General features: G+C 33.5%; 3 protein-coding genes across 4 annotated transcripts; 2 read left to right on the forward strand and 1 right to left on the reverse strand.

The window, feature by feature from the left end:
• Positions 1–2024: 2024 nt before the first annotated feature.
• On the forward strand, positions 2025–10925 carry LOC107841979 (putative TrmH family tRNA/rRNA methyltransferase). Its single transcript, XM_047399160.1, has 4 exons — positions 2025–4799; positions 4900–5001; positions 5801–5927; positions 10219–10925. Exons 1-4 carry the CDS (start codon positions 4581–4583, stop codon positions 10434–10436), a joined length of 666 nt encoding a protein of 221 aa, XP_047255116.1. The 5' UTR covers positions 2025–4580; the 3' UTR covers positions 10437–10925.
• Positions 10926–11069: 144 nt separating this feature from the next.
• On the forward strand, positions 11070–14018 carry LOC107841991. 2 transcript variants are annotated; one of them, XM_047399153.1, is made up of 5 exons: positions 11070–11661; positions 11837–12732; positions 12963–13170; positions 13262–13391; positions 13496–14018. In XM_047399153.1, exons 2-5 carry the CDS (start codon positions 11852–11854, stop codon positions 13753–13755), a joined length of 1479 nt encoding a protein of 492 aa, XP_047255109.1. In that variant the 5' UTR covers positions 11070–11661; positions 11837–11851; the 3' UTR covers positions 13756–14018. The 2 variants fall into 2 exon arrangements, with proteins under 2 accessions (XP_047255109.1, XP_016541299.2); XM_016685813.2 differs by having other exon boundaries at positions 11070–12732.
• Positions 14019–16792: 2774 nt separating this feature from the next.
• Positions 16793–17606, reverse strand: LOC107857100 (protein DMP2). Its single transcript, XM_016702044.2, has one exon. The coding sequence runs from the start codon at positions 17603–17605 to the stop codon at positions 16997–16999; it is 609 nt and encodes a 202-aa protein (XP_016557530.2). The 5' UTR covers position 17606; the 3' UTR covers positions 16793–16996.
• Between the last annotated feature and the right edge of the window lie 2046 nt (positions 17607–19652).

Raw genomic sequence — 19652 nt, forward strand, 5'->3', positions numbered from 1 at the left:
ATATATATTTGACGCATGCATACTGTTTTACATAATAACACCTAACCTGAATAGTTGATCTATACGACGCAAGAACAATGGGAAACCGCAGGATGCGCTTCTCCTCTTGACTTTATGATTTTATTGTTAGTGTATATGGTAAATCCTACCCACTTTAAATCATTCTTATATTGGCCACATAAGTAAGTAAATTGTAATATTGATCCACCAAATCACTAATTATATAAAATTCTCGAAACTTCTAATAAATTATCGAAATTTATTTGGAACCTCAAAAAAAAAACTAAATATGTACATTGACCTAAAAGTATATTTCGGGCTTATTGAAAATACTTACGATACTAATTCGAGGTCGTCTCAATCAAAAGCTGACCATTATCGGGTTTAACTTTCTCAACTCAAAAATCGATACTACTCATCACCGTAAGTCATGAATCACGTATACAACTACAAGTAGAGATAAAAATGAAGTAAAAAAAACAAGTAAAATTTCACAAACGACCGAGAGAGTTGTCACTCTTAAACCATCCTAAAAAGAGTTGTCACGTTGAATTCTTCTTTTTCCCAAAAAAAAAAAAATGGGACGCGATACCTACTACTTGTTAATCCCACACTTTCTTTACCATATCCAAGAAAAGTGGATGACTAGTCCATACATTACAGAACTAGTGAAAGTTGACTCTATCTACAACATTTAATGAAGAGATTTTTACTAGATAGTAATCACTTATTCCCTAAGGAAGAAAGTGGGCACTGTTAGTTGGCATCTTGACTATCAATTCCGTGTTTACAAAATCCTATCAATCTTTGAGAATATCCTTGTGTCACCTTTTTCATTTCATGTATACTTGTTGTGCTGCCTAGGTAACTCAAGCAACTCACATTTCTCCACGCAAACTTGAAAATCCATTACTTTAGCCCTAGTCAGTGGGTTCCCTCCAATTTTGTCCTGTGAGTGTAAATTTGAGTTGAAATCACCCATAAGGATCCAGTGAAGATGATTCCCTATCTTCACAGTTCTAGGTACCTCCATAATCCAACGACAACTTACTATAATTGGTGGCCTAAAGCGAAACTTCAAAATGAGGCCTTAGTTTTGTTTTAAACTTACTATAATTGGTGACCTAAAGCGAAACTTTATAATGAGGCCTTAATTTTGTTTTAAAGAAAAAAATCATATAGTATATATGTTTTGTTTGAAGTCTAGTTTCATAGCTTTTTGTGATGCAAAGAATTGAATAAATTTATTTTCTAATCAATTTCTTTCAATAATTTCATTTTAATTGTAAGAATACCTAATCCATTCAATTCCTCTCAAGACCTTGTTGAGGTCTTGACCTCAAGTAAGATTTTATCAATTTCAAATTTTAAAAACTTTTGTCTAGCTTAGGCAATTGCTGCAGTAACTCTATAAGAAATATATGCATTTGAAAAATAATAAAATCTTATTATCTGATTGAAATATTTCTTACCGTTCTACTCCCTTCGTGCCACTTAACTATTGTTTTAATTATATCGCGTTCATTAAGCTACTAAGTTATCCATATTTATTAGATTTTTTTTTTAGGATTGAGCAGTATAAAAATAAGTCCTTTTTAATATTAATGGTACAATTGGAAACAATTGTCAGCTTTATTCTTGAATTCCTAAAGTGAAGATAATTTTTTTGAGCTAACCACATTAATTTGAGACGAAGAAAATATTCAAAAATACTCAATATTTTCAAAAAAAAAAAAGTTAAACCTACAATTGCTAAAGAAAAATGGAGGCCTAAAGCCTTTGCTTGACAGGCTTCACCTTAAATCCGGCACTGCCATAACTCTTTTCTTTCCTTCCCTGAATTAAAAGCATATACAATAGTCAATAAATATTCTAAACTCAACTTATGATTCTTCGTGATTCTTCACTATGTAGGTGACAGCTTGGGCACAAGTACTAATCTGTTGCACCTGAAAGTAATCATGTCTATCACTATAGTTATCTTCCCCCCCCCCCCCCCGAATTAAAAGCATATAATAAGTATTCTAAACTCAACTTATGATTCTTCACTTTATAGGTTACAACTTGGGCACAAGTACTAACCTGTAAAGTAATCATGTCTCCATATAATCCAAACAATACCACTATAGTAGTCTGCATGATTGGTTAAGTAATCCCAGCCACAAAACAGAGTATTAGCTACTCTAGTTATATTATTTTCTTTTATTTTGGTTTTCACTAGACCTATCAATCCAACATTCTCTCTTCCACAAAAGAGCTTGACCTCCTTTTGGTTGTTAAGGGTATTCCAGTCCCGAACATTCCAACACAGTAAGTTATCGATTCACCTTAGGGGTCTCAGTACCTTCCTCATTTCCACCTCTTTCTTTTAGCATTTGAGCATTTGAATCTGTTGAGACTAGCACCTGAAAAAGAATTTGTGTCACTTCTACTAATCCCCATTGAGTCTGCATCCCTTTCTAATTGGGCTATGTGATTTATCTCTGGACTATCCCTTTCTAATTGGGCTCTATCATTTGTTATACCACTGCTTCTTACTTCATCACTGATGCTCTGAGTGAACCCAGTATATGCAACTGATTTCCCTCACTTGTTGGTATCCCTCGTCATTCTTTTGATCCCCTATATCCTTTACTTTAGCTTGCTTTCATGCCCCCTTGCTTTTACTTATTAGTAGGGGGTTCTTCTTTCTGCATTGGCCTTTATCATGTCCATATTGTTTACAAAAGGTGCATAATGTGGTTTCCAATCATATTGAACTTTTTGCACAACCAACTCTCCTGGTTCATTCTTGAAAAATATTTTATCTTGCAGTTGTGTTCTCATTTCCACTTCAATCGAAAGTCTAACAAAACTCAAACCCAACTTCTTTTTGATATTGTGATCAACCATCATTGGTTTTCCAATCAAACTCCAAATTTTACTAAGCCCTTTAGGATTTTTGATTCTTGAATTCTAGTCTTGACAACTTCATCCAAATGGGAATCGTATACAATTCCTCACGTATGAATTTTATATCGGGATGCCAAGCTTTAACAATTAAGGGTTTGTTGTCAAAGTGGTAAATTCCACCTTGTAGGACCTCATCCTTCCCCTTCCAGAGTCAGCCTACACCAGTATTATGCTATTTTCAACATTCAGACTTTATTAATGCTATATTTTCCCCAGAGGTGTTATATGTAAGATGGAGAGAGCGGGTGAGCCCCCAATACATAGCAGACTACAATATGCTTGCAATAATCAATTTTCATACTGATATCATCAACTTTAATCTCACGTAGCTCCGATTCTCCTTGCTTCGTAGGAGCAACAAATTCAAGCTTGAATATTGTCTTCACAATTTTTGTTAGGTCAAAATTATCCCAAATCGACACTTTTTATTCGATTCTTGAGTTGCCTCCACCTCATCCGCCAATGAGAGCAACGACCTCATAGACTGAATCGCTTCTTCCAATTTCTAGTGTGTCGTGGTTTCATTAGTTTGAACTGCGACCAATTTCTCGGCAAGTGATGGCTAGCATTTCCCTGACTTTCGATGAGCTACGAGCTTCAATTTTATTGATTTTCCCTTGCTCAACTATGTCGGGAGCCAAATTGGTACCGTCATGTTTCCTTCCCTTTAACTCCAATTGCTTGGAGGTTTATGCTTGGGCTTGACTTTCAATTCGAGCGTTCTCCGATGAAATTCATGCTCTCCTTCTTATGGATGGCGTATGTTAGCAATCGTGCTTCGAGAGAGAACGAAAGCCCAAAAAATACAGAAAGATTACTATATACCATTTACAATCATAAAAAAAAAAAAAATTAATTGACAACCCAAATTTCATATATATTATATAAAATGAGACTAAAAAAATAACATAAATTGAATCCGTACTCTCTTGCTTCTAGTATACCAAAAGCGCCATTAGAACTTGTAATTAAATTAAAATTTTTAGGATCGTTTGGTAGAGTATATTGAAATTATAATGCATGCATAAATTTAACGTATATTAGTAATACTATATTTGGTATATCTTTTTATCTTAGGTATAACTAATGTTTTTAATTATACACTCTATTGTGTATTGAAGTGTATATTACTAATAGCTCAAAATTCATTAGTAATGCAATGGATCTAATGAATGCATTAACATACTTAAAAACCTTATTATCCTCAAAAAAAATTTTTGCATCTATTCCAACATATATATTAAGGGTATTATATAAAAAGAAAAATTAAATTAAATTATATAATTCATATTTATTTTAATATATCGAATCAAATACTATATAAAAAAATTAAAATTATTATTAATACAAATATTATTAATATATTATATTTTATATTATTCTTCTACACTCTGTCAAACCAACTTAAAATTTTACAGAGTTGGAAGAATGTAAGGGTAAAACGTTACTACTTGATAATTTGGGATGCTTAATGTGATTTAATAAAATTAGTTTATTCTACACATATACTGGGCTAGGATTCCCCCATCAACCCATTTCACTTCCCGGTCAAAACCGCCGTCATAAGACTTGTCATTCAACCGAGCAACGACGGCGTCAGGCAGCAGCCAGCCCAGCTCAGCTCAGATATGGAAAATGAGAAGAAAGTAGAGAGTTTCGTGCTGGTACATAACATAGCAAAGAGACACAACGTCGGCACCTTAGCTCGTAGCGCGACGGCATTCGGCGTTTCGGAGATGATACTCGTCGGCCGTCGAGATTTCAACGCCTTTGGTAGCCACGGTTCCACTTCTCACGTCCGTTTCCGCCACTTCCACTCCCTTGCCGATGCTAAAACCTTCCTCAAGGTACTCTTAAGGAAGTGTTTTTCTGTACCTTTGTAAGTGTTGAACTCGTTATATACAGAGTGCTAGAGGAGGCTGATCATTTATGAATTTTACTGAACAGGAAAGAGATTGTGATATATGTGGAGTTGAAATTACAGAAAATGCGGTTGCAGTAAATGAGCATCCTTTTAAGAGAAGTACTGCTTTCCTGCTCGGCAATGAGGTTACAGTCATACTTCCTCCATACTAATTTAAGTGTTTTAGTTTGATTGGGCATGAAGTTTATGAAATAAAATGAGATTTTTAAATCTAGTGATCTTAAATTGGAAAACTTACTAAATATAGAAATGGACACTCTTTGGGAAAGACTAAAAAGAAAACTAAGACACGTAAATTGGGATAGAGGGAATAGTATGTTTCGGTTTCTTTTTGTTATAAGTTTTGAAATGTTAGTAACATTTTAATAAAAAAATACACAATAAAAGCAAATGATCCATATTAGATACATACTAACTAATTGGAAAACTTCCACGAGGTAATGGTAAGATCCGCGTATATTCTACCCTCCCCAGATCCCACTTGTGTGATTTCATTGGGTATGTTGTTGTTGTTGTATTGGCTAGTTGGGAATTAGGATTTATCTGTTATTACAATTACAATAAATCGGATTAGAGGCATTAATCTCAATTTGATTTATAAGAAAAAATTAGTGTGTTAGAAATGAAACTGCATAGAGTGGAATGGTTAGTGAGGATTCATATAGCCCGTCCATCTAGTTTGGGATTGAGGTGTGGTTTTTTGATGCTAAATGTGACTCACATTTACATTTTCGTCACAATTATGCTCTTGCCTCAACCAAAATATCTTCCTATAAGAACTATACTAGCACTTGCTCTTTAATATGGGTGGGAAGTATTACTGATTTCTGGATGGTTTGTGAATGTCATCTGTTCTGAAAACAAATATTAGGGTAGGATAACAATTGGCCTATTGACCATAATATGAATAAATTGGTGTTGTAGGGTTCTGGACTTTCTGCAAAAGAGTGTGAGATATGTGATTTCTTTGTATATATTCCACAATATGGCTGTGGTACCGCTTCATTGAATGTGACTGTCGCTGCTTCCATTGTTCTACATCAATTTGGAGGTAACTTCTAGTCTTCTATTGGTAATCACTACTCCTTTTATCTCATTTGTTCTATTCTGTTTTTGGTGACTTTTTCCATGCTGCTTACTGGACAGAAACATTTTGTGTGGCATACCTAGTAATGGTAGCTTTATTTCTCTACTGTTCTAAAAGTAGGACCAAATCTTTTTTTCATGACATATTCCTGTATTCAGTACTTTACCTTTTGTTAATACTTCTTGAGAAATAAGGAAAACTAAATCAGGTTTTAGTTCTCTCTCTCTTTTTTTTTTTTTTGGATCACGTGGTGCCTGGACCAGCTTGCTGTTCTCATTCTATTTCTTACATATAAATATATGGTAAGCCCACCACAAAACTCCTCTATCTAGGAGCCATCAGTGTCATTTCTCAGTTTGCTCTCCCTTGGTGACTTGAACCCCCTACCTCACAGTTGGAAGTGGAGAGTCCTTACCTATAGACTATCGTTCCTTGTAGTTTAGTTATGCTCGGCTTACTTGTTCTGTGATGTTGAATTTCCTTCATGCTCAGCTTATTTGTTCTGTTGTATTGAATTTCCTTCACATGACAAGATATTGCTCTTACCTTTTCCATTCATACCGAAATCATCAAGATTTCTAGCTTTTGTTTTCATGTGGTAGAAGTGTTGCTGCTTTGCCATTTACATTTTTAGTGTGTTTTGCCATTTGCATTTCCTTGGTATTAATACAAATTTGGTGTGGTATTAGTATAACATTTTTAGAACCAAAATCTTTCAAAACCATACCAAATGGTGAACTCCCCTAGGTCATATATGTGATTGCTGAACAGCAGAAGAGCCAAAAAGTTTTCCTTCGATTAGTTGGTTAACCAGCACCACGGTGTTGCCAACAAACTGTTTTGGCTTCAAATAATCTTGAGGATTTTGCAGCCAAAGGAAGGTAGAGCCTGCTAGTGTGATAAGCACTTTTACTTGCACTCTAATTAGGAAAATGATTCTTTTGGTAAGATTCAACAAAAAAAAAAAAAAGTGGAATAGCGATAGCATCCAGTCTAGCCCACTTGCATTAAAATTGACGGGCTTCAATGTGAATCAAGAAGATACCTATAATGGAAGAAAAACCCAAGAACGAGCCCAAGAATTATGGAGAGGCATGGGCTAAGTGCTATACATATTTCACGATTCAAGTCCAAGTCCAAACGGAAGAAGATTGGGCCATATGAGTTTTGATTAAATTTGGGAACTTTTCCTTATTTAGTTAGTGATTTATTTTTTATATTACTTTCCTAGTTTAAAAGTTTGATAAAAAAATGGACCTTGGGCTAACTAGGGCGGTTCAAAACCGAACCGTAACTGTTAACCCAACTAATTTATTGGCTAATTGGTAATGGATTATCGGATTAATGGTTGGAGAACGGATCAAAATTTTATAATTAATGGCTTATTGGCGCGGGGACGGATTACTCAATTTTCTTATTGGGTAAACCGTTAACCCATTAAGAATTATTAAAATTATATTTTTACCCTTAGATATATAAGTATTTTTTGCCAATCCGACATATAAAATTTCATTTATTATACTATTCACTTCTTAGTTTAGAAAATAACATGCCACTTTTTGTGACATCTAACCATAAAGTGTAGTCAGACTCCCTAAAATATAAAGAAAATCTGAAATTAATTCTTAAACCAAAACATAAATTATTCTTGACAACACAATGAACCGCAATAAGAATGAAACAACCCAAATGTGTCCTTCACAAAGTTTGATATAAATCATAAAAATTCAACAACAACAACAACAAACCCAGTGTATTCTCACCTAGTGGGGTCTGGGGGGTAAGATGTACGCAGTCCATACCTCTACCTCTGAAGAAGTAGAAAGGCTGTTTCCGATAGACCCCCGGCTCAAGGCACGAGATACCACACAAACACATAGTAAAGCACAGAAGCAGATTACATAAAACATAAAAATTCAAATAATATTAAAGTTTTAATTTTTTTTCTGTCAATCCAGTAATTAAAAATGTTTCTACATACATTATAGGTTTAGAAGAAAATTCTTATTTGATTCGATGTTTTAACCTATTAAATAACTACACGAACAAAACTCAAGAAGCTTAAAAGATCAATAAATATATCAATCATAGTAAACAAACAACTTAGTCGGTGAAGAAACGGAGGAACTATCAATAATCGCTCGATATTTCATTCTCTCTTAAATTTATTTGTTACACCATCCGATAACCGTCCGTTAATTGCTAATCCGATACCGAACCAACTGTTATCTTATTGGGTGGCTAGCGGATTAGTAAATTTAAAAATCAATAATCAATAAGTCGAACCATTAAGCATAATTATCCAACCGATAAGTAGCCCTAGGCCTAACCCAACCTTAAAAGCTAGCTCATGAGGGGAAGATTGCCCAAGACCATATAAGGAGACCAATTACTCATCCCTTTTTTTATATGGGATACTTAACACTCTGCCGCACGCCCAAGCCTCGTTAATTGGAGTGTGGACAATATAATATGGGGCTCAACATCGGTGAACAAAGATTTGGGATGAGCCTGGCTCTGATACCATGTTAAAATTGGTCTTGGGCCTAACTCACACCCTAAAAGCTAGCTCATGAGGAGGAGGATTGTCCAAGTCTTATAAGGAGATCAAGGACCCTTTAACCCACCGATGTAGGACTCCAACACCCCCCGCACGCCCAGAGCTGGACATCTGGAGCGTGGACAATATAAGATAGGGGGCTCAACATTGGAAACAATGAACTGAGTGGGCCTGACTCTAATACCATGATAAAGAAATGGACCTTGGGCCTAACTCAACCTCAAAAGCTAGCGACATCTGAAGTGTGGACAATATAAGTTGGGGGCCCAACATTGGAAACAATGAACTGGGTGGGCTTGGCTCTGATACCATGATAAAGAAATGGACCTTGGACCTAACTCAACCTCAAAAGCTAACTCATGAGGAGGAGGATTGCCCAAGCCTTATAAAGAGATCACCCATCTCATTAACCACCAATGTGGGACTTTCTTCTCGATCTTTAACAGTTTCCTAGATTAAATTTTCCTATTTTAAAGTTTCCTAATTTTAAAGTTTCCTAGTTTAAAGTTCCCTAGATTTATTTATTTCCATAAAAGTAGAATTCGAATCTCATGCTATTTGGGATAGGTTTTTTCACTATATATATAGGGATGAATTTTGTTATTTTCAATCAGGCAACATTATTATTAATTGAGAGTTTCTCTTATTTACACCTTTGTGTGTGGAGAACGATTCTTTAGAAGGTAAGATTAATTCTTAACTTGATATCTTTGGTTTTTATTAAAGTTAATTAAAGAAGGTGATTAGTCTTATACTAATTGTTGTCTTTAATTTCTTCAAAATAGGGGTCTAGATCACCTTTGGATCTAAGTTCTTGAATTGACTTTATTAGTATCACAATTAGTCTTAATCCACTAATTTTGAATTCTAAGATCAATTAGGGTTCTTAGCACTTCATCTCGAAATTAGGGATTTATTCTCAAATTTCATGTATCTTTAATTTCTTGTCTTTAATCTTAGGGTTTTTGCTTCCGCATTATTTTTCTTGTTTATCAACGTAACCCGATTCTTATCAAATAGTTAGCTGGTTTGCTTGATCAGTGAGAGGCTATATCTCCCAACTTTCTTACGTAAATAGATCAGTAATTTGAGAGGCTAACTTTTTAAAAATATACCTAGCTTCTTCAATGTCAAAACTAATAGCTTCTTTGCTCTAGTCTCTTCTAGTGAATATAAAAAAAATATTTTTGAGGAAACTGTGGCTCTTGTATGCTTCAGCACTCGTACTTTGATGCTTGAATAGTTGTCCAGCTGTGGAAAATGAGAAAATGAGAAACAAATCTTCTTTTCATTTTTCAAAGCAGTACAGTTGAGTATATGCTTTTTCTCTGAGAGAACACTGGAACTTAGCTGTAAGCTTTAAACTCTCAATCGAGTGTCAATCAACTCTGCCATCCTGTATGGTTTGTGAATGTCCTGCTGGCGATCGTTTGATGTTAGATCAGTGCAATCTCGAAAATGCAATGGCTACAAAGATGACTGTACCATGTGTAGCTGTATAGAAACTGAAGTTGCCGACTGCTGCTGCTGAGAGCTAAATTTAACACCATTTTAATGTCTGGTTTTAATATGATCATTTGGTATATCTACTCTAGTTTTATATTTGTTGTATCCTACTTGTATATATGATACTTTATATGACCATCTAGTTTTAGCTATATTGTGAACTGAAATTAAAAATGTAAATCTTCTCAGTTTGGGCTGGATTCTCTGAGAGAGCACGTGAAGGGAATAAGTTTATTGTGGCTGAAAGGCCTTTTAAACAGTCAAAGAAAAATTACTGTATGGAAACATCTGAATCTGTTGCTGAGGAGCGAAGACTGAAGAGGGAAAGTCTTTCAAATGGGTTCTTTGAAGATACTGGAAAGGAGGAATCGCCTTCAAATCTTTTAAATACTTTGTTTGATGATTAGTGCCGGGGAAAAGAGAAAACTACGAAATTATACGTCCTTCAGCCTCATCCTCAAAGTTGTGCTGATTTACTTTGATAGACACAGAGCAAGTCAACTGCCAAAGGGGGGTTTTAATTATTGTGGGGGATAAACTGTGGAAAAGTTGGAACTAGGAACCCTGAGTAATCTCGCTAACCAGCCACCATAGAGCAGCAGTTTCACATGAACTTTGTATTTGCAAGTTCAATGAGGGATTTCATGTTTAGCATGTTCAATCTTCTGTTTGAGATATTAAATTGCTAATACTACATAAAACTAGATCCGACATGGCATGTGCCATTGTTTATCAAGGATCAATCATGTTCTTCCTACATTTGAGCTCGGTCTTAAGATGGTCATTTCTTCAATATAATATATTTTCAGACTAGCAAAATGATTGCTTGTATAATGTTACTCAGCAAATGATTGAAGTTGTACATAGGCTCTATCCTATCTTTTTTTGTTTTCCCAGTGTACTCGCAATTATTGTCAAAAGTGTTAGGTAATGGTTAGAAATTGAGGCTTGATTGGCTGACCTCCACCCCTATCTTGTAGACCGGAATGCCGAAAGTAGAACTTTTGATAGCATCAAAACACTGGAAGGCTTTAATATAAATGGTCCATGTTCATGAGTTGCATTTTGCATTGCCAGAAGAGAATTGATTAATATCCTGTAGAGAGTGAAAATGACATGGTAGAAATTATAAAGTGTTGCAGAAGGATATAAATATCTTAGGCTATTCCATCTTTATCTTCCAAAAGTTTGACTAGCTGTTGCGTGTGTCATGTGGCACCTTAACTCTATACTTTTTATGTGTAGCTCCAATTTAAAAACATATTAAACTATGTGTTACACGACTAATAAACTGCTCCATTGTTGGATCATTTCTCGGTTTTAGACTTCTTTTCATTGACTAATGTGGGAAAGCTCAAATAGATGGAAGGTCATATATACATTATAATACATTAATCAAGAATAGAAAAACTTTGGATTTGTTTTTCTTTACAGTTGTTCAAGTTTCCAATAGGAAGAAAGTCGTTGTTCACAGGTATGAGTTAGGTATTGTTTTGTTGTCACAGACAAGAAGCTCAACCTCATTATGCCACAAATGTCAAATATCCAAACCCCACCTCGTTTCTTGGAGCAGTTGGGATGTGCTTTTGTCTCTTTATCTACTTTTAACTTGCCCTCCTCAGACGTTCACCAGTAAGACACAATATCCTTTTCAATGAGTAGTATAGATGTGGTATACAAAATGCACATTCATGAAATCAATCCTAGTATCACTTTCATACCTTTAATCAAGGCTTAGTTTAAGAAATTGAACTAACCTCAAACTCATTAAATTCCATCTGGTTAGCTAAACTTGATGATAAATCAGTTGCAGAGAACTTTGATGCAGTCAAGAGAGGGTCCAGTGCAGCTTTCATGCAGAAAACAGTTTTCCTGCATGTTTCATGTCTTCAGCCGGAGAATTCACCGGCTTTGCTCGAGGATGCGGTGGTTGATATGGCGGCGTCCGAGGACTAAGGTGGTGATCAGGAGGTTTGGGAAGCTGAGTTCAAAAGGAAACCATGGTCAGCTCAAAGAAAAACTAAGTTTCAAATCATCAACGACTCATCCAAATGGCCAGGCTAGGCATATTCGGCTAGCTACCTTTAATGCTGCATTATTTTCCCTTGCACCTGCTGTGCCTAAGGCTGAAAAATCAGTCATATTTGCTCATGATGATGATGATGATGATGGTTTCAAATTTCAAAACCAGGTAAAGTCTGAGAATAATCGTCCCAAGAGCATATTGAAGCATTCCCCTCTTCATCCCATTTTAGTAAATGGAGCAAAACCAAAACAAAAAGTTTCAATCAACCTTCCTGAGAATGAGATTTCATTAGCTCAGAACAGGGTACTTGGAAACTTGGAAGATGATTCCACCAAGATTTCGAGTTTAACCAACAACAGCCTAGGCCCTGTGAGGTCTCCAATATGCTTCCCTGCAATGGCCAATTGGATGATTAATGATTATGGAGGCTGCTGCTTGAGTGGAACAAGGACCATTCTTGATGTGCTGAAAGAAGTGGATGCTGATATATTGGCTTTACAAGATGTGAAGGCTGAGGAAGAGAAAGATATGAGACCTTTATCTGATTTGGCTCGTGCTCTTGGGATGAACTATGTGTTTGCTGAAAGTTGGGCTCCTGAATTTGGTAATGCTATTTTGTCCAAATGGCCTATTAAGAAATGGAGAATACAGAAAATCTATGACGATAATGATTTCAGGTGCCTTCCTTTGAACTCTTTATTCTGTTAAAACTTATATTGACTATGTCTATGTTCGTAGAATAGTATGCTACATTATCTAAATGTTTAAACTATTATAGATAGGAGCACTTCTATTTATTTAGTCGTTTATAAGAAAGAGGAAAAGCTTTTAACTTGATACTTACTCCTGACATGAAGGCTGGTTCCCATTTTGGTGCTTTATATAACTGTTGTTTGGTTTGATGCAGGAATGTGCTCAAGGCTACGGTTGATGTACCCCGGATGGGAGAGTTGAACTTTTGTTGCACTCAACTTGATCATTTAGATGAGAATTGGAGAATGAAGCAAATTAATGCGATAATACAATCAAATGACAGTCCTCACATTTTAGCAGGAGGGATAAATTCTCTTGAAGCCTCAGATTACTCATCAGAGAGATGGAATGATATTGTAAAGGTAAAAAATCCCAAAATTATAAGTACAATTCTTTCTTGGATTAATGACATCCTTTTATCAATTTCTTGATCACACAATTTCATCATGGCAGTATTATGAGGAGATAGGCAAGCCAACTCCAAGAGTTGAAGTCATGAATTTCTTGAAAGGGAAAGAGTACAATGATGCAAAAGAGTTTGCAGGGGAATGCGAGTCGGTTGTTATCATTGCTAAAGGCCAAAGTATGAATATTTTATCTCAAAATTTCCTATGAAATATTTCTCTGTATTCGTTGGAACCAATATATAAGTTCTTTCTCAATCATGTTCTTGTCATTTTGGCACAGATGTGCAAGGAACATGTAAATATGGAACTCGAGTTGATTACATTTTGGGATCGCAAGGCCTGCCTTATGCATTTGTACCTGGATCATACTCGGTTGTTTCATCAAAAGGCACGTCCGATCACCATATAGTTAAGGTGGACATCATGAAAGCATCAGGCAGTAGAAGGAAGAATAGTAGGAAACAGAAGAAAGTAAAACAGAGAATTGAGAGGATGACAAGTTCTTGTTCTTCAAGAGGGATTTGGCAAGTGAGCACTTAGCAACTATGGTTATTAATTAGTTCTTTTTCTTCCTTCTGGTGGTGTATGCATTATTTTGTTTCCCTTCATTTATTATAACACTGCTAGTACATGTAAAGATAGTGACGGGAAGTCATGATGCAGATATATGTTCTCTTTATGTTGGACCTAGTTACTATTTTATTGAGTCATCAAAATTCTACTCTTTAATGAAGTGAGTTGAGAATCATGACGTTTCAAGTTCAAATTCTCCTAGAAATAAAAACACTAGATGATTTTTTTTCATTTGTCCTAACCTTGGTGGACAGAATTTCCTAGTATATGTTGCTGGTGGGAGGTGAAGGTATTCGTGGAATTTATCGAGATATGTGAAAGCTAGCCTAAACCCACAGTTGTCAAATAAAAAATCTACTCTTAATACGTTCACCCTTTTAAAAGTTTTCTAACTCTTAATTCAAAAATTGGCTTAAGGGTAACTGTTTAAATCTCTAGTTTGGATAATCCTTAATTGGCTTTAAAAGACCAGTTGTTTAGTATTAGGTACTTTGCATAAGATGCACCCAAATAGAGTAATATGGATATAGGTGATTTATATAACTCATCTCAAGTATAGTTTATAATTGAGGTGTAATAGATTCATTAGTCCAAAATATGGTGATCAATGATCACGTGGATCCTAAACATGTAAATTTTCTAAATCAAAATCTAATTAGATCAATATCTGAAATGAGGTTAAATATCCTCCTTCCAATTCCTTGCTCTACTCTTTAATGTTTCTGGAACATCAGAAAGAGAATTATTCACAGAATCAAGTATCAATTTATAAAACAATTAATTTTCAAATCCATTCGAAACTCTTAACTTGATTAAGATAAATTTCAAACATGAAAATATTAAATATGAGAAAATAATTGATTTTTCTTCCTTCATTCTCCGGATTATTAACGAACTTATATTTTAGTCACAGAGTTAAAAAGGCATCGCACTTATCAATACATATTTGAGAATATAGGCGGATTCAAAATTTGAAGTTTATGGGTTCAATATGCTAGTTCTTTAAAGCTACTAGATTCCAAATTAACAATTTGAACATATTCAATAATTTTTAATAATAAATATAAAATTTAGATCAAAATTATTGAGTGAAACCAAACCCCGAACTCCATAATCTATTTTAGACGTAATTAGACCCAGCAACCTTTGTCAAATAGTCGTACTAGTCCAAGGAACATAATATCAATCATCTCTTTTCTTTTAGTTAAGAAGTAATTGAAAAAGATTTACGAGTACAATATTTAGCAAAGTACAAAATTCAAAATTTCTTTGACTTGTTTAAACTTGGTGAATTCAAAATCAGAGAACCAAATTGAAACGAATGAATTAGCATTTTCAGATTTGACGTGTGTAAATTGCTTTCTCCGTTTATTTTTTATCGTCAACTTCAGACTTTACACGTTCCTTAAGAAACAATCACTAATATGAATGTTTTACCTCATTCATATTCATATTAATTGATGTTAGTTTTTGATCTTGGAAAATGATTTAAAAAATACTTTCTCCGTTTGATTCAATTGTCATTATATTCCTAATTTGATTTTCGTTTTTACTTGTCATTTTTGACAAATCAAGAAAAGACGTTCTTTTTTCATGTTTTATCCTTAACATTAGTTATTTATTCTCCAAATCATTTTTTAATACCTACTACTAAACATTAATTAATAAATAATATACTTATAATATGATGGAAGAGGATTAAATTTATCTATTAGTCTATAATTAATCGTAGGTGCAAGTATTAGAAAAAAAAAAGTTCTAAAGTTCCAAAAGTTGTTAGTATACGTACAAGTAATGTGGTGTGGTCCCTCAAAATTATGTCACGGTTGCTCTTAATTAGATCATGCTGACGCTACAAATTCTTAACTAATGGTATCTTAACACGTAGAAAGTGCTTCGTGCCTAAATATTTGTCTACTTTTGACTTCACATATAAATAATAAACAGAAGAGTGATTTTACTATATTAATTTTTAAATATAATATCTTTTTTACTTTTAACATGTATTGTATTTAATATCAAACTTAAAATGGATAAAAATATATAAATTATTCATTAAGTATTATTGGATGTTCAAAGTAGAAATGTTGATAAGTAAAGATGGAGGGAGAAAAGTAGTCTGGAAATTATAGGAATCAAATATATATTTGACATGGTCATGATATTATTATGTCACTTGAATTGCGGGGTAGCAAAGCATTAGCGTCCTCTTCGTTGTACATATCTCTATTCCCATTTCCTTTTTCTTTTTCCTTCTAATTATTCATTTCAATAGTATATAATTTCTAAAGAAATTTAATAATACTAAATTTATATCAACATTACTTATAGTCTATAAGAACATGATCATATTGAATAATATGAAAACGGAGAAATTACTAACTGCTTTATTGAGTTATACCTTATGCTTAGACTTGTGTACTTTCTTTGTTTGTTAGTTAGTTAGAGAGGTAGTTAGTTGGTTATAGTGAACTTGAGATTTAGGATAGTTATTTAGGTATTGCACTAATTATAATTAGATGTATAAATGTACATGTATATATATATCTGGCAATTTCATTTTAGTTTTGTTCACGAAAAACAACTACACAAAAGGAATTGGCTTTGCTTTCTGTGTTATAAGACATCAGTGCCCATGAGATATGTACAAAATTGAAACATATTTAACAACCATTATCTCATATATGTATACAATAAATATACGCGCGCCCACATATATATATATAGGTGAGGAAATTCTTGTTCATCAGGTTCTTGTTTGGTTTATTCATTGTTAGAACATCGTACCATTTGTTAATTTTAATCATCAAGCTCGGCTACTCAAGAAAAATAACAAAAAAATGGCTCAGGGGAAAAAAAAAAAAATCAAACTATGATTATAACACTTTCAAAAGGCATAAACATATATAATGTTTGCTAGAAAGCACGTTTGAACATGAAAAAAATAAACTAAAAATTCAAAGACTTTCAAGATTACAATTAGCTTATTGTATATCCAACAAAATAATGAAACATCATCTTGTAATATTCATTTCTTGAATCACATCATATGCACACCTTATTACACCAAATTAAAGAATAATCCACTTGAGTGAAAATAAATAAATAAATAAATCAAACAAACAAAAAAAAGGACCATCTCTCAAGACACAACCGATCAATCGAATCAATGGTATAAATATTTCAAACTCAAGATATATTACTCCTTTTAGTTATCTTGGCTAGTTGGAGGGTACCCTATACCATGACGTTTATTAGGAAACACCATAAACACAACACTAGAAATTGCACCCACAACGGGTGGCAACACCATAATCAACATCTTTTTCGTGGATTCGAACTCCGGAAAGAAGCAATCCACCATATTCCGGTCCAAAATAGTCACAACACCAAAAACAACTATAGTAAAAAATGCATGCACAAAATCACCAACACAAATTTTGTAGGAACTTGTGTCCACCGATGAAGACGTTGGCCAAAGCCCCTTCACTGTGGCTATCCCATAACGGATGGCGCCGTCGTAATCGGTGTAACTATCGGTGAAGCAAGAAAATCCACAAGAGAAACCACAAAGGGCAATGAGGATGCCTGATAGGTACTTGTTTATGATAGTGCAATGGCCATTGTTTGTGAGAATGGGATTTAGGAATTGGTAAATGAAGACTGTTCCTGTTGGGAGGAGTCGTATGAGATTGCCAAGGCCATTTAAAGTCTTATCCTTCAAGGTAGAGCTAGGTTTTGCCATTTTCTTGTAGAGGTATTTTTTTCTTTTAGGTTTGTTGTAATATGTTGTTTTTATGGCTTTTGGGAAGTGCATGGAATTTGTAGAATTTATAGATGGAGGGTGAGTTGTTGCTTCTACGTAATATTATTTTATAGTTTGAGCTTTGAATGTAAGTAGAATTGTTTGTTTTGCTTTTACTCTTCCGAAGAGTATAAGCAATAAATGTGGAGTTTCGGATATCCTTGGTTTAGTACTTTAGTTTATGAGTTTAAAAGTTTTATTCCACACCTTAAACTATATATGAGTAAATAATCTTAAAAAATTAGTTAAAGTCTTTATAATGACTGTATAAAAGAATTTTACAATAGCACATCACTTAAAAGATAACAAGATCCAGATGGCCGTCATTCAAATGTGGAACCACTAAAATAAAGGGAAAGCACCAGCAGCAATATTATGTTAAATATACTTACTGTTAAAAAAATATGATTAAATTGTTAATTATACAAGTGGTTTATTTTTGTATATATATGTGTGTGATCTAAGCAATTTAGTAATAACTCTAATTTAAATATTCTATCAGATTTTGGATTAAATGACATTCTGTTCGCAGCAAAACAAGAAAATCAGTACTGCAACTGGTTAGAAATAATTGTTAGACACCAAACACTATTACCTTCATTATGAAAATATAAATATTTGATCGAAACATCTTGCATTGATTCACGTATAATCAACAACTTCGTTTTTCAAGCACTTAATTGATTCGTCTTAGAAAAATTCGAAGTTTCATGAGGACAAGCCATCATATAGAACGAATTAGTTACTACTGCAGTAGAAATGAGCTAAGTTTCAACATGTCTAACAGGCTGTTTACTCCATAATTTTACTATATCACCCCTAATTAATTATTTTAAGTTATTTATATAATAAAAAATTAATAATATTTAATTAAAAAATAAATATTTATGACATGTCTGTTTCAGCTACTTCAATCGTAACCCCTAATTAATTATTATAAGTCATTTATGCATTGAAAAATTAATAATATTCAACCCATGATTTTACTATATAACCCCTAATTAATTATAATAACTCATTTATGTATTAAAAAATAAATAAAATTTTAATTAAAAAATAAAATAAACATTTATGACACATCTCTTTCAGTTGTTTCAACGTGATTTTACTATATCACCCCCTAATTAATTACTATTAGAAAATTAATAATATTTAATAAAATAAATAAATTAGGTATTTATGACATGTTTATTTCAGCTGCTTAAATTGTAATTTTACTATATCACCCCTAATTAATTATTATAAGTCATCTAAATATTAAAAAATTAATAATATTTAATAAAAAAGATCAAATAGACATAAAATGATAAATTAACTCTTGACGTTTTAAATTAACTTGACGTCTTATATTAGACTCACTTAAATTTTTTTCACAAATATTTTTTATAGTATTTTGCTAGATCACTTCTAATTAGTTGTTGTAAGTCATTTATATCTACTTCGATGCTTCAACCGTGAATTTACTGTATAACCCCTAATTAATTATTGTGGTCATCTAAGCATTGTGCCACTTGAATAGACATTTGTGATTTATTAACTCATTTATAAAAGATGATAATCAGGCATAAGATCAACATGTTTTGTTTGTGTTGCCTACTTACATATTTCCTTTTATATTTTTTCGTTTTACTTTTTTTTTTAACTTGTTATATATTTGAGAATTACGTAAAATTATTATAAATCATAATAATAATTTGTGGCATTGACGCGATACTTGACGCGTCGCGTCATGATCGTGCCGTGTCTCAGGAGTTTGACTCTAGTAACCTGCAACAATATTAACCAATGCGATAGGCGATGTGGCGCTCCAAGATCACGTTGGTCCACTATTTTGAGATTCCGAACGTGGTCTAAACGCGATCCAAAAAATTTAAAACTTGTCCGGAAATACCTATTGACCTTCCTGATCATGAATTAACAAAAGTATAGATCATTAAAGGACATTAAGGTTGCGAAATGAGATTACCAACTTTTGAAGGCTAAAAATAAACTAAGTCTGGAAACTTAGTTAGAATTTTCTAAGCCTGGGACCCCTTGACAAGCTTAAAGGACTGAATTA

The sequence above is a fragment of the Capsicum annuum genome, chromosome 1 (genome assembly GCF_002878395.1).
Source record: "Capsicum annuum cultivar UCD-10X-F1 chromosome 1, UCD10Xv1.1, whole genome shotgun sequence".
In the NCBI taxonomy this organism is placed as follows: Eukaryota; Viridiplantae; Streptophyta; class Magnoliopsida; order Solanales; family Solanaceae; genus Capsicum; species Capsicum annuum.

Coding starts and splice junctions, on each gene's coding strand:
- LOC107841979 (XM_047399160.1), top strand. CDS start 4,581: ATGGAAAATGAGAAGAAAGTAGAGAGTTTCGTGCTGGTACATAACATA. Junction 4,800..4,899: donor ATGCTAAAACCTTCCTCAAG/GTACTCTTAAGG, acceptor TTTACTGAACAG/GAAAGAGATTGTGATATATG. Junction 5,928..10,218: donor TGTTCTACATCAATTTGGAG/GTAACTTCTAGT, acceptor AAATCTTCTCAG/TTTGGGCTGGATTCTCTGAG.
- LOC107841991 (XM_016685813.2), top strand. CDS start 11,825: ATGATAAATCAGTTGCAGAGAACTTTGATGCAGTCAAGAGAGGGTCCA. Junction 13,171..13,261: donor GATGGAATGATATTGTAAAG/GTAAAAAATCCC, acceptor TCATCATGGCAG/TATTATGAGGAGATAGGCAA. Junction 13,392..13,495: donor TATCATTGCTAAAGGCCAAA/GTATGAATATTT, acceptor ATTTTGGCACAG/ATGTGCAAGGAACATGTAAA.
- LOC107857100 (XM_016702044.2), bottom strand. CDS start 17,605: ATGCACTTCCCAAAAGCCATAAAAACAACATATTACAACAAACCTAAA.